At 40.1% G+C, this 13,749-nt stretch overlaps 1 protein-coding gene across 1 annotated transcript in view; it reads right to left on the bottom strand.

Annotated features, from left to right (window-relative positions):
* XRN2 (5'-3' exoribonuclease 2) overlaps window positions 1–13,749 on the bottom strand; it is a 101,650-nt gene that overhangs the window by 29,659 nt on the left and 58,242 nt on the right. The window contains exons 22-24 of the mRNA XM_053573594.1: window positions 12,669–12,766; window positions 11,865–11,944; window positions 10,281–10,337 (exon numbers count right to left, since the gene is read on the bottom strand). Of these exons, the coding sequence (XP_053429569.1) occupies window positions 10,281–10,337; window positions 11,865–11,944; window positions 12,669–12,766 (235 nt within the window). The remainder of the gene's footprint in view (window positions 1–10,280; window positions 10,338–11,864; window positions 11,945–12,668; window positions 12,767–13,749) is intronic.

Here is a 13,749-nt window from a genome sequence, read left to right on the forward strand (position 1 = left end):
TTGGCCAGAGGTTTATCTATTTTATTGACCTTTTCAAAAAACCAGCTTTTTGATTTATTGATCTGTTGTATTATTCTTTTGTTTTCAATTTCATTTAATTCTGCTCTAATTTTGGTTATTTCTTTTCTGCTACTGGGTTTGGGGTTGGAATGTTCTTCCTTTTCCAGTTGCGTGAGATGTCCCATTAAGTTGTTAACTTCCTCTCTTTCCGTTCTCTTGAGGAAGGCTTGCAGTGCTATAAATTTCCCTCTTAGAACTGCCTTTGCGGTGTCCCAGAGGTTCTGATAGTTTGTGTCTTCATTGTCGTTTTGTTCCAAAAAATTGGCGATTTCTTTCTTAATCTCATCTCTGACCCAGCTATCATTCAGCATAAGGTTATTTAACTTCCATGTTTTTGTATGGGTATGCAGATTCCTGTTGTTACTCAATTCAAGTTTTATTCCATGATGGTCCGAGAAGATGCATGGAATAATTTTTATTCCTTTAAATTTACTGAGGTTAGACTTGTGACCTAAAATGTGGTCAATTTTGGAGTAAGTTCCGTGGGCTGATGAGAAGTATGTGTATTCAGTTTTGTTGGGATGAAATGTTCTGTAGATGTCTGCTAAATCTAAATATTGGATGGTTAGGTTTAAATCTAAGATTTCTTTGCTCAGCTTCTTTCTGGAGGATCGATCCAACACTGCCAAGGGAGTGTTGAAATCTCCGACGATTATGAAGCTGGAGGAAATCAAGTTACTCATGTCTGTTAGAGTTTCTCTTATAAATTGAGGTGCATTCTGGTTGAGTGCATAGATATTAATAATTGAGATCTCATCATATTGAGTATTACCCTTAACAAATATGAAGTGACCATTCTTGTCCTTCCTTACTTTTGATGGTTTAAAGCCTACTGTATCTGCAAATAAAATTGCAACACCTGCTTTTTTCTGATTACCATTTGCCTGAAATATGGATGACCATCCTTTCACCCTGAGTCTGTATTTGTCTTTTAAGTTGAGATGTGACTCTTGTATGCAACAAATATCTGGCTTGAGTTTTTGTATCCAGTTAGCTAACCTATGCCTCTTTAGAGGACAGTTTAAACCACTCACATTGATGGAGAGTATTAATAAGGTGGAATTTTGGGTATCGAGTTTTTCAAAGGTCCAGTGGACATTTTTAATCCTTTCGCCAGTGTGGAAGTTGGAGTTTGATCCGAAGTTTCTGAGTGAGTTTACTTTTGTGGTATAGGATTGGGTTGGTCATTGTGGAGGATAGGTCTGAGAATATCCTGAAGAGCTGGTTTACTTATGGCAAATTTTTTCAACATATGAATGTCATTGAAGTATTTAATTTCTCCATCATAGATGAAACTCAGTTTAGCTGGATACAAGATCCTGGGTTGAAAGTTTTTTTGCTTTAGGAGACTAAAAGTTGATGACCAGTCTCTTCTGGCTTGAAAAGTTTCAGCAGAGAGATCTGCAGTTATTCTAATATTCTTACCTTTGTACGTTATAGTTTTCTTTCGCCGGGCTGCTTTGAGAATCTTCTCTTAACTTTAGTGAAACTAATTATGATATGTCTGGGGGATGACTTATTGGGGTTGAATCGTGCTGGGGTTCTGAAGCTGTCTGCTATCTGAATTTCAGATTCTCTAGGCATGTCTGGAAAATTTTCTTTCATAATTTCATGCAGAAGGGCCTCTGTGCCCTTGGAGGCCACATCATCGTTCTCAGAAATTCCTATAATCCTTATGTTGTTTTTTTTTCGAATTATCTGAGAGTTCTCTGAGTGAGTGATCCGTTTTTGCTCTTCATTTCTCTTCCTCTTTGAGAGATTGGGAGCGTTCGAAGACTTTATCTTCAATGTCAGAAATCCTTTCTTCTGCTTGCTCCATTCTGTTACTGAGGGATTCTACTATATTTTTCATATCTTTGAGGGCTGTAAGTTCTTGCTTCAGTGTGTCTAAGTCTTTGGTGGTTTTGTCTTTAAATTCGTTAAATTCTTGAGACAATTTTTGAATTTCTCCTCGGATTCCTAATTCCATTTTATTAATCTTGTCTGCCATCCAAATTCTGAATTCGATTTCTGACATCTCAGCCAGTTGTTTATGAATGGGATCTTCAATCACATCTGCCGTATCTTTTCTTGGGGGGGTTGATCTATTCTGGTTATTCATGTTACCAGAGTTTTTCCGCTGATTCCGCCCCATGGTTATTTTACTCCCTTTGGTTTTTCCCCTGGGGTTTTATCAAGGGCCCGTACAGTGTTGTGGCCTGAGAAACTGGGGCCCTGTCTGGTGTGGTGGAGCAAAGTGGTTCTGTCTTGTTTTCAGCTGGTTTCTGTTCGATCCTATTGCAACTTCTACTCTGGCTTGAAGTCTCAGCTGTGTGGAAAAATCAGCAATTAAGTCACCCCGCCCGCCCACCTCTGGCCCCAGTTGGAAAAGGAGAATCAAACCTTCCTACAATCGCACACCCAGGGCACCGCCTGAAAAGTCCTCAGTCTATTAGCCCAGTTCAAAAGGTCCGAATCTACTGTCTCAATCGGCACTTGTCTCGGGTGAGAGAGTTCAAGAGGTCTCTGGGAACTGGATCACAGGGGCCTGGTGAATCCTCTGATACAGCTCACCCCAGTGCAGCGTGGAGTCAGGAGGAGCCACCCAGCAAACAGAGCAGTTTAGGAAGGTTGACGTCTCCTTCCCCACTTTGCCCCTCCGTCGGACCCAGTTACTGGTATCTCTGCAGATGGCTAACCCAGTTGCCTGCAGTGAACAGACACTCCAGGGGTTTGCACCTGCCTGAATCGCAAAGAAGTCTGCCAGGCCCCCGCAGACTGCCGCTATCTAGCAGGAGGAGATGGGGCCTGACATCTATGAGTGTTTGATGCAGGTGATGGGAGGGAGGTGTTCACTCAGGCTTAGCCCCATCCCTAATGGATGCTGCTAACAGAACAGACAACTTTGCGGGGTTCTGTCTCTGTTATTGTCGAAATCGCCTACAGAAGACGAGCTGTTTTGAGTTCAAACGTCTTTGGTGTTGGAGGTTTGAGTCCGATCACCTCTCTGGGTTGGGCCCCGCCCTGGAAGCTTCCCGGGTTTGTGAGCAGTGTCAGGAAATCCCCGGCTCACCGGTGGCCTGCTCTGGTTGCCCAGGGAGACAGGGGGTGTGGCCTCAGAATATCCATTAGTGAGCGTTCTGCCGTTAAAGAAAAAACAGCTGTTGATCTACCTCCAGGGAACTGCTGCTCTGGTGTGGGCACTCAGGCAACCCTTTTCTCTTCTGTCTCGCGGCCCAGAGTCAGCACTGAGCGGCCGCAGTTTGTGCTGGGTCCACACCCCTCAAGAGATCCCCCAAGAATCAGAACTCTTGGGGGATAGGCCCCCAGACCCCAAATGGGAGTGGGGGGGCGGAAGCTAGAGTTTCATTCAGTTTTAAGCAACAATACGGCCCGGGGAGGGCTCCTGCACTGCACTGCAGGGAAGTGCCACCAAGGCTTGATTTCCCCTCAGCAGAGTGCCCTCTCCTCGCTCACTTGTCCCAGAGTCAGCGCTGACCTGACACAGCTCAGGCACTGTGCACTCCCCTCAAGAAATCACCCAAGGATCCGAACTCCTGTGGGACAGGCCCTCAGACCCCGAGTGAGAGTAGGGGCTCTCAGCTCTCAGCGGGGAAGCTAGAGTCTTATTCAGTCTTGTGCCCGGGGAGGGTTGCTGCACTTTACCGCAGGGAAGTGCCGCGAGGCGTGACTCCCCCTCAGCCCGGTGCCCTCTCCTCACTCGCGCGCCTCAGAGTCAATGCTGACCAGTCGCAACTCGGGGACTGTCTACTCCCCTTGAGAAATCACCCAAGGATCCGAACTCCTGGGGGACAGGCCTCCAGACCTCAGTGGGCGGGAGGGGAGCGCCGGGAGGGTTGCCGGCGAAGGATTCCCAATGTTTTATTCCATTTTATGCCTGGTAGGAGAACGCCACGGCACCCCAGTAGGGGAGGTAGGTCCAGTTTTTAGAAGGTCTCTCCCGTGGAGTGTAGTGGGAGGGCCTTTAATTTCTGCCCGCTTGTTTAATTGTGGGGCTCTTGAGCCGGTCTCATGGGGGAGGGGTACTCCCGTCCGCTTGGTGGAGGATTTTGTACCTTTTGTTTGCGTCTTTGTGATCGCAGCTTGCCTCAGCGGTGTTGATGTGCGTTCTTCAACCTTCTCTCTTAGTGAGGCTCAAGTCCACCAGGATACTTACTAAATTCCTGTCCCTTAACTCTCCTTCTGGACGGGAGCCTCTGTTGAAAGCTGGCTTCAGTCCGCCATCTTGTCTCTCTCTCCCCTCTCAGACTTTTGAGTATAAACTGGGTCAAACTTCATTCCTGGTGGGGTGTGCACGTGTGTGTGTGTCTAGATGTCTGCTCCAGTGATTTTCAACTGGTGTGCTGTGAGAAGATCTTAGATATGGCCCGAAACTTTTTAAAGTCATTAATTAAATTATTTTCGAAAGAAGCTCAGAACACAGTAAGTACATCCATTTTTTACTCTTTTTTTTTCTTTTTAATCAACATAGTTCAAGTATACTGCAGAAGTTTAACTATAGGTTTCAGAGTGCCATGCAATAAAAAAGGCTGGAAAACACTGGTGTATCCCAAAAGTAAGCACAGGAATCTTTCTTCTGACACAGGAAAGCTTCTTCTAGTACTCTAGTTATACATCAGATTTATACTTAAAGATGCTTATAATCTCATTATTCATAATACTGAAGGACTGTAAATAAGTGTATGAAGAACAGTGGACTGGTTAAAGAAACCAGGGTTCTTATTAACAAGAATCTTCAGATTATATATATATTTTAATCTAGTAAAAGAAGACTTAACATGGGAAATATATATATATACACAGTAGACTATACTTTCACCAAAATGTTATCAGTGATTTTTTTCTGTACAATCACCTTTCCTTGTGTTTTTTTATATTTTCCAAAATTCCTCCAATTATTATGGATTTAATAGTCCAATTTTTAAAAGTTTTAGTAAAAAATGTTTTATTAAACTGGTTGACATTTTCTGATAGCTAACTTTTTTTTAATAGAATACTGCCACTTTAATAACCAGAGTTCACCTGTTATATAGAAATTTTCATTGCAGGAGGATTTAACTCTGTATTTTAGGTACGCAAATATAGCTTCACTTATAATAAAAATACCACAAGTTCCAAAACAGCTGAATATTCCATTTATTCAACTGGTTCTTCTTACAACTCACTCTTCATTGGCAGCTAACTGTCTTTAACTCAAATGTTCTGTGCTAGGCAAGGCAGCGCAGGGCAGGACAGACAGTGACGAAGGAAGAAAGTGACAAAGGAAGCGACAGTTAAGTATTTGGGCTTGTTGAAGCTCTGCAGATATAAAGAGAGAAAACTGGTAAACAAAGCAAGACTGACAATTAAGGTACCTCAAAGCAAATATCTTTGTCTTAGCAGGGCTCTGCAGTAGATTACCAAATTGTCAGCTTGGCCAGTGGCAGGACTAGCCATGCACACGCACTGTCTAGTTATCAAGCCTGCCTCCTTTTCTGATAAGGAAAATAAAGAAATGCTTGGTAACAGGTTTATAAGGAAGAAAGCGGAAAATGCAACAAGCACAGAAAAGATGCTGAGTCAAAGCAGGGGTGCACAGCTGCCTTCCCAGACGTGTGTGTGTGTGTCTGTCTGTCTCTGGGGGAAGGAATTCTTTCATCTGGGTGACCAAAGAAAATATCATGCAAAAGGCCGTGTTTAAGATGGGCAGGACTGGTTACAGGATGGCAAAGGAAATAAAAAATATGGCAAAGGGTCCCAGACCAAAGAATAGCTTAGATTAATTAGAGTAGCCCTTCTCGTTGACGATTTGGTAGAGAAGCAAGCCCTGCCTTCCACTCCCAATAAGAAAATACTGTAGCAGAGTCTCGACAGAAAGGAAGGTGAGAGCAGAATCCTGTCATCTGCAACAATGTGGGCAGGCTGGGTGGAGAACGTTATTTTAACTGCAATAAACTAAGTGCAGAAAGACAAATCTTTGTGTTCTCCCTCAGGTGAGAACTAAATATCATAATAAAAATAATGATCGATTGCTGGGAAGGGCAGCCAGAAATGGGGATGCTGAATTGGTACAACAATATGGTTAGACAGATAAAATGAACAATACCTGATAGCACAACAAACGGACTATCATCAACATTGAGGTAGGATGTTATTTAAAGTAACTAAAAGAGTGGAAACAGAACATTCCTAACGCGAAGAAATGCTAACTAGCTGAGATGGTGATATCCTGATGACCCTGACTGGATTAATTCACACTGTATGCCTGTAACAAAACTTCACACGTGTCCTATAGAGACATGTAACTATTATGTACCTGTAATAAATAAAAATTTTTAAAAATTTAAAAAGAAATGGAAGGCACTACACCTCTTACAGATTCAATCCACTTGCAGAATCATCCTTAGAATGCTATTTTAGCACTATTAGTGTTAGAGAGTGCTAGCACACTTTACAAAGCAGAAAACTCTAAATATCACATTTCATTTTTACCCTACCATTACCCGATACCTTCCATAATTAACACTAAATCAGCATACCAATACAAACTGCTCTTACAGGGAACTTTCAGGATTCATATACTTGACATTTTAAAACACTTAAAGAGTTTATAGATTGTGACATTCTATGAAAGAGATGAACCAGTTCAGTGGTTCTCTAATACTTCAGTAAAATATTAGAAGTAGTCAAAGTTAAACCCTCCCCAGTGTTTTCCACCACCGAGTCCAATGCTGACTGCACGTATTCCACTTCCTTCAGGCTTGTCTGAAGTGTAAAGTTATCTGCTTGCCAACCACAAGCCGTATAAATACTACAGGAATGGTTATACACTAAAAATACATCTCCACACATGTTCACATTTTTTAAAAATATCTCCTCAAAGAGATAAAATGTTCTATACTTGCCTGATTCATCCAAAAGTGAATACAGAAAATTTGGACTCTTAGAAAACTTTGGCAAACACTGTTTCCAAACCAATGATATGAACAACTCATCTTTTAGAAGGGTTTAAAACTATGACAGGCATTGTGAGAGAAAAATGAAAAATCTAACAATGCTACTGTTAAAAATTGCATAAGAATTATATAAATTACAAATTATATTTCAATAGACAAACAATAAAGAGCAAACCAGGGGAGGCAGAAAAAAGAAGGGAAGAGCGTTCCAAACAGTGGAAAGAAGGAACAGAGGTCAGAGGGACACTAAAGAAACCAGCATGGGTATACTGAGGAACCAGGCACAGAGCTAGAGTGCTGCCAAATTATCATAGGCCTTGAAATAGCAGAAGTAACAGCAAGTATGCATTCGTGTACACCCAACCCCTCCAGATAAACTCGGAAGACAACTTGTCTATAAGTTTAAAGTTATGTGCAGAAGGTTTTACACATTTAAAGTTAACAAGGAATTATTTGGAAAATAAATACTATGTCTAGGCAAATTATAATATAATGGTGGAAGAAGAAAAGAAAAATTACGAAAAATAGCTCCATTTATTGAACTACTAGTATGCTGAACGATTATGAAATCAGAATTGGGAGGGATGATCTCCTACATCAGAATTGGGTGTATTCTCTAAGGGCCCTTCTATGAACTTCAGCTATTTCAATAACCTGCACAGTATACAGAAGACTGATTGTTATAGGAAGAACTGACTGACAGCTTGAGGGAACACCTTCTTAAATACAGAATAGGATACTGGATGCATCCAAACAAGGAAAGGGAAAAATTACAGCAGAAGTTAAAACAGAAATAACTGACACTGGCTTGGTGCCTGTAGCTCTAGCGGCTAGGGCACCAACCACATACACCAGAGCTGGCAAGTTCGAATCCAGCTCCGGCCTGCCAAACAACAATGCCAAAAAATAGCCGGGTGCTGTGGCGGACACCTGTAGTCCCAGCTACTACTTGGGAGGCTGAGGCAAGAGAATCCCTTAAGCCCAAGAGTTTGAGGTTGCTGTGAGCTGTGACACCATGGCACTCTACCAAGGCAACAGCTTGAGACTATCTCAAAAAAATAAAAAATAACTGACACTGAAGGCTGCATTTTCAATTTTTTGTTTATAATGCACATCTAACACTGTGATGCAAAACAAGCCCCCAAACCATACACACACACACACACTCTGCAGTAAACTAGAGCTCAGTTTCCACGTTACTTCTCAAAACACACATTGAAATTATCTCACATGCAGTAAAAGTTAACCTGGACCTTTCACGGATCTTTAGAAAATTAACTCGATTAAATCAATTTTATTCTAAAGTCATTTTCAACATACATCTGAACATCTAGGATTTGTTGCATAAATTTAATAATCTTGGGACCATAATGAGTACCAAATACCAAAGGCTCATTAAGGCTCAGAAATAAACTAACCAACAACAAAATGCAAATTCCAAGATCTGTCTTTTTTTTTGGCGGGGGGTAGTTGAGATTTCTACCACCACCCCCATAGTTTTTGGCCGGGGCCAGGTTTGAACCCTCCACCTCAGGTATACGGGGCCAGCACCCTATTCCTTTGAGCCACAGGCCCTGCCCAGAGTTGAGATTTTTTAGTATCATGGCCCTGCCTCTCATTGCCAGGCCCATGGATCTCCTATCCGCTTATCGCCTGGAAGGCTGCCTGCAGCCAAGGCTTCTCCTATCCCCTAGCAAGGATCCAGCACCAGCCCAAGAAGGGAGGCAACAGCAGCTAAAAGGGTGGGAGGAGAGGAGGTAGAAGCTGCAGAGGTGCACCTGTGTGTGCACGTCCATGTGTGAACACATGTAAAGTGTTAGGTTTACAGACCCTAGCTCGGGGACAGTCTAGGATGGGAGAGGAGATGGGGCAAGAAGAAGCACATTTTTTTTCTCTGGCACCTTGGCCTCACTCTATCCTAGGGACAATCATAACTCTCATTTGAATAAGCCTCTCTATCCTAATTAGAAAGTTAGGTAGAATCAACTATTTCTAAAGGGCTAGGCAGGAAGACTCCTGAAAATATGCAGAAAAAATTTACAGCACATAGCAAACAGGTAACAATCCAAAGAGAAAGCTGTGGGATTAGCTGGCCTGAAGCACCAACACTTCCACATCAGCCAGAGACCCCGTGTTCACATTAGATCTGTCAGAGCCAGATTCTCTATGATGGGCTTAGAAACAAGGCCATACTTCAGTCTTAAAGGGCAGAAAGATAAAGAGTCAGGGCAAATTATGTGTTAAGATACACAAAAAACTGTGTAAAGATTAATGAAAACAACTAATCCAGAAAGATTTTTCAGACTCACAATAGTTTTCGTTAAATAAAAACCTTTCTAGAATGGCAATCAGTTACTACCTAAATCCATTAAAGATAAGAAATAAACATGCTTATCCTACACAATCAGAAATCTAAGTAAAATTATATTTCCCGAGATGAAGAGAAATGAAAATACGTAGGACAGGAGGATGTGGATTAGCAGGCTTCTACAGAATTCCTGAATACCCGAGACGTGTTTGCTTTAGTCTTGCCTACATCGGAGACAATGACAATGACGATTAAACTCTGTTAGTCATTTTATTACACAAATGAGCAGAGTAGGTTTGTTGATTTTTATCCTAAACAGGCACGTTACTTTTTATATTATTCTTACTCAGTAGAAAATGCAAGTTTTCCAGACATTAGAAATTAGCCTTTTAAGTTTTTAATAACTGTTGATAAAAATTATCACAAATGGGGCAGTGCCTGTGGCTCAAAGGAGTAGGGTGCCAGCCACATATACCAGAGGTGGCGGGTTCAAACCCAGCCCCGGCCAAAAAAAAAAAAAAAAAACTGCAAAAATCACAAATGCATTCTCTCTCATCTTAACTAAAATATACTACAAAATATTTTTGTTTTAAACTCAGCAGGGCCATGACTGTAAACATAATTAAAGCAGTGTGTTTCAACATGGTGAAGCTGGTGAAGCTCCAGGGTATAGTTCTGTTTGCTCCCACATAACAAACTATTAGAAAATCCTGCTCCCTACCTCCCACTTTCCTAATCCAGGAAGAATTAGAGGTTGTCAGGGGAAACCAGAAAACAGATAAGCAAGCTTGTTAAATCAGCAACCTTAACAATATACACAATTTAAAGTCAAGAGGGTCTAGTCTGAGGTCTGTGACACAGGGACTCTTCCAATCTCAAAGCGCTAGTAGTTTAACAGCTCCAATTTCCTTGTGAAAATTTATTTGCAAGTTCAGAGCTATGTTCTAGGCAAATGTCATGAATTTTAGAAAACTTACCTGACGGCAGTGTTCTGTGTCAAATCCCGTAACATGGGAACAGGAGAACATACTATTCTAAAAGCAAACAAGAGAAGAACTATATGTTAATTGTAACCTCTTAGGTAAGTGGAAGAAAGACGTTACTACATTAGGCTTTAAAAAAGAGCAACCATTAGAATACACTAACAAAAACAATATATTCACTTATGTTTTTTAAAAATGATCCTGTCTTCCTTGATATCTCATAAGCAAAAGAATCTATAAAGAAGGCCTAACCCAAAACAGGAGATGACAGATTACCCACTTAAAAAACAGGACAGGTACTTCATAAATGAAACGGTCAACCAGAAGATATTCAACCTCATTAATAAGCAGAGAGCAACAAGTTCTTTCACAAACTGCCACTGGTATTATAATATAGTGTAATTACCGTAAAAAACTCCACCTGATGTTATCTAGAAAAAATGAAGATACACACATCCTGTCATCAGCAATTCCACCTACATACACAGCCTTGAGCAGCCAGTCTCAGAACCTTTCTATGCTCTTAAAAATCACTAAGGACCTCAAAGATGCTTTGTTTATGATGGTTATATTTAACAACCTATATTTACCTATTAAAAATTAAAACTAAGAAATTTAAAAAATTCTCAATTAAAGATTAATAACTCTATTACATGTTAATATAAATAATAGTTTTATGAAAATAGCTATTTTTTACAAAGCAAAAATAAATGAGAAAAGTGGCACTGTTTTTATTAAATCCTAACTGTACACATTGATGCATTTATGTACTGATTTGATATATACTGCGAAATGCTTACATTGAACTGATTAACACATCCATCACAATTATACTCTTTTCTTAATAGTTTTGAAAGGCACCATTGCATCATGCACATTAGGTGAGGTTCCCCCCAAATACCGTCCCTCCTCCTGCCTCCCCCCTCCACTACCCTCTCTCTCCTCTTCCCTTCTTCTTTGTGGACTATAGTTACACTTTACCCAATGTGTAGGTGATTATATATTGATTTCATAGTAGTACTGAGTACACTGGATACTTTTTTCCCCATTCTTGACATACTTTACTAAGAAGAATATGTTCCAGCTCGATCCAGGTAAACATAAAAGCTGTGAAGTCTCCATCTTTCTTTTGGCTGCATAGTGTCCCATGGTGTACATATACCACATTACTATCTGGCTTACTATCTATCGAATAACTGGATTCTCTTCTCTGCTTCTGACTCAATCTCTTAAGATACTACACTACGCTAGCCTCTGGAAAATTCCACTGTATATGCAAGGAAGGAACAGAGTAAGAAAAACAAATAACTTCTTAAAATCTTATATTATTATAAAAATCGTTTGACCTCCCGGATGCTCTGAAAAGGTTTTGAGGGTACCCAGAGCACAGGTAACACCGCTACTATATGAAAGAGCTGGACTTAGCTTCAAGGACTTTTTTTTTTTTAAGTCATCAGGGTTTTGTTTTGTTTTAAATATAGTAATTTTACTATTACTAAAAAATAAACATTTAGACAAGGAAAAAATGCTGACTAAATTTCCTTCTAGTTGTCTGAATTATATACAATAAACACTCACTGATCTGGAAGAATGGCTTCTTCATCCAAAGAAAACTTTCCTTGAATCCCATGACATAGTTCAGGTGGTACATCCACTGGCTGTGAAAAAATGCATTCCTGATTATATACCCCCCAAAATAGAGAAAATGGGCCTGTAGTCCCAGCTTCTCGGGAGGCTGAGGCAAGAAAATCGCCTAAGCCCAGGAATTGGAGGTTGCTGTGAGCTGTGTGATGCCACAGCACTCCACCAAGGACGATAAAGTGAGACTCTGTCACTACAAAAAAATAATAGAAAATGCGGACTTAGGTAGATAATTCTACACCAGTGTTCACAGCAGCATTACTCATCAGAGCCAAAAGGTAGAAAGAATCCAAATTCCCATCAACAGATCAATTACTAAAAAAAGACAGCATATACATACAGGTGGAATATTACTCAGTCTTAAAGAGGAATCAAATTCTGATACATGCTGCAAGGTGGGAGAACCTTGAAGACACTGTTGGTGACAAGTATTGTATGATTCCTCTTACAGGAAGTACCAAAAATAGGCAAATTCACAGAGACAGAAAGTAAAAGAGAAAGCACCAGAGGCCCAGGGGAAAGAAGAATGAGGAGATACTGCTTAGCGCTGTTTAAAGCAGGCTGTTCAAACAGAAACAGGATGAACACGTTCTGGAAATGGACAATGGTGATGGCTGCACAACATTATGAATATGATTAATGACACTTAAAAATGGTTACAATGGTAAATCTGAAATTATGCATGTTATATCAAAATATAAAAAAGCATGCATTCCTGATTAACCACACTGCATTCCGTACCTCTGTGGAACCTGTTTGGTACAGCTCTACAATGAAGTCATGGAGTGGGTGACGTTTCCCAACGAATAAAACATCACCACCAAGGCTGTTTCTTTTGGCTGGGGGAAAGTAAAAAAAGAATAAGACCTATTACATTAAAATATGAAGAAGATCAATTTTTATGAAAGTAAAACAAAGGAAAGCATTTAAGTTTTTAAAACTTAATTACAGAATTTACCAAAAAATTAAAAGTGATAAGGTTAGACAAAGGAAGTTTTAGGATCTGATAGCAGAGTAGAGATAACGATAATTTACTGCGTATTTCATGATAGCTAGAAGAATTATAATATTACCAACACAAAGAAAAATCGAGTGGTGGATATCCCAATTACCCTAATTTGATCACTATACATTGTATACAGATATTAAAATATCATACATACCTCCCAGATACATATAACTATAATATGTATTTTAGAGGATGTTTTTTTCTTAATTTAAAAAGTGATAGATCTAAATGTATGATATGTATCTCTGGAAGAAAAAAATACTTTGTTTAATCATGATAAGGGAAAAAAAATCACTATAAGATACCTGTGTATATTATAAGGGCAAGGTTACTTATAGGTTATTCAATTTCTTAGTATAAAAATTGCATGATGGGCGGTGCCTGTAGCTCAAGGAGTAGGGCGCTGGTCCCATATGCCTGAGGTGGCGGGTTCAAACCTAGCACCGGCCAAAATAAAAAAAAAAAAAAAAATTGCATGAACATTCCCTGGGAAAACAGAAATTGTATCCTTTGATGACAACAATTATTCTAAGGACAGATGATAAAGAAATTGTTTCTACAGATTTACTGTACTAGCATTGAAGTACAGTAAAAGTTTTTAATGGAGCCCAACTTTGAAATGTCCTAATTAGAACGTTCTTACTGTGGGTATTAATAACAAAATTCCACTTTTATGCAAAATACCATTTCAAGCAGTCTTAGGGCAAATGTGTCTGTTTCACCCTAACCTTTCAAGCAAAGTGGAGAGTAGTTGGGGAGAAGGCATATGAAGGAAATGATTAGCTTCTCAACAGGCAAAAATACTTTTGTGTG

This window comes from Nycticebus coucang, chromosome 21 (genome assembly GCF_027406575.1).
Source record: "Nycticebus coucang isolate mNycCou1 chromosome 21, mNycCou1.pri, whole genome shotgun sequence".
Lineage (NCBI taxonomy): Eukaryota > Metazoa > Chordata > Mammalia > Primates > Lorisidae > Nycticebus > Nycticebus coucang.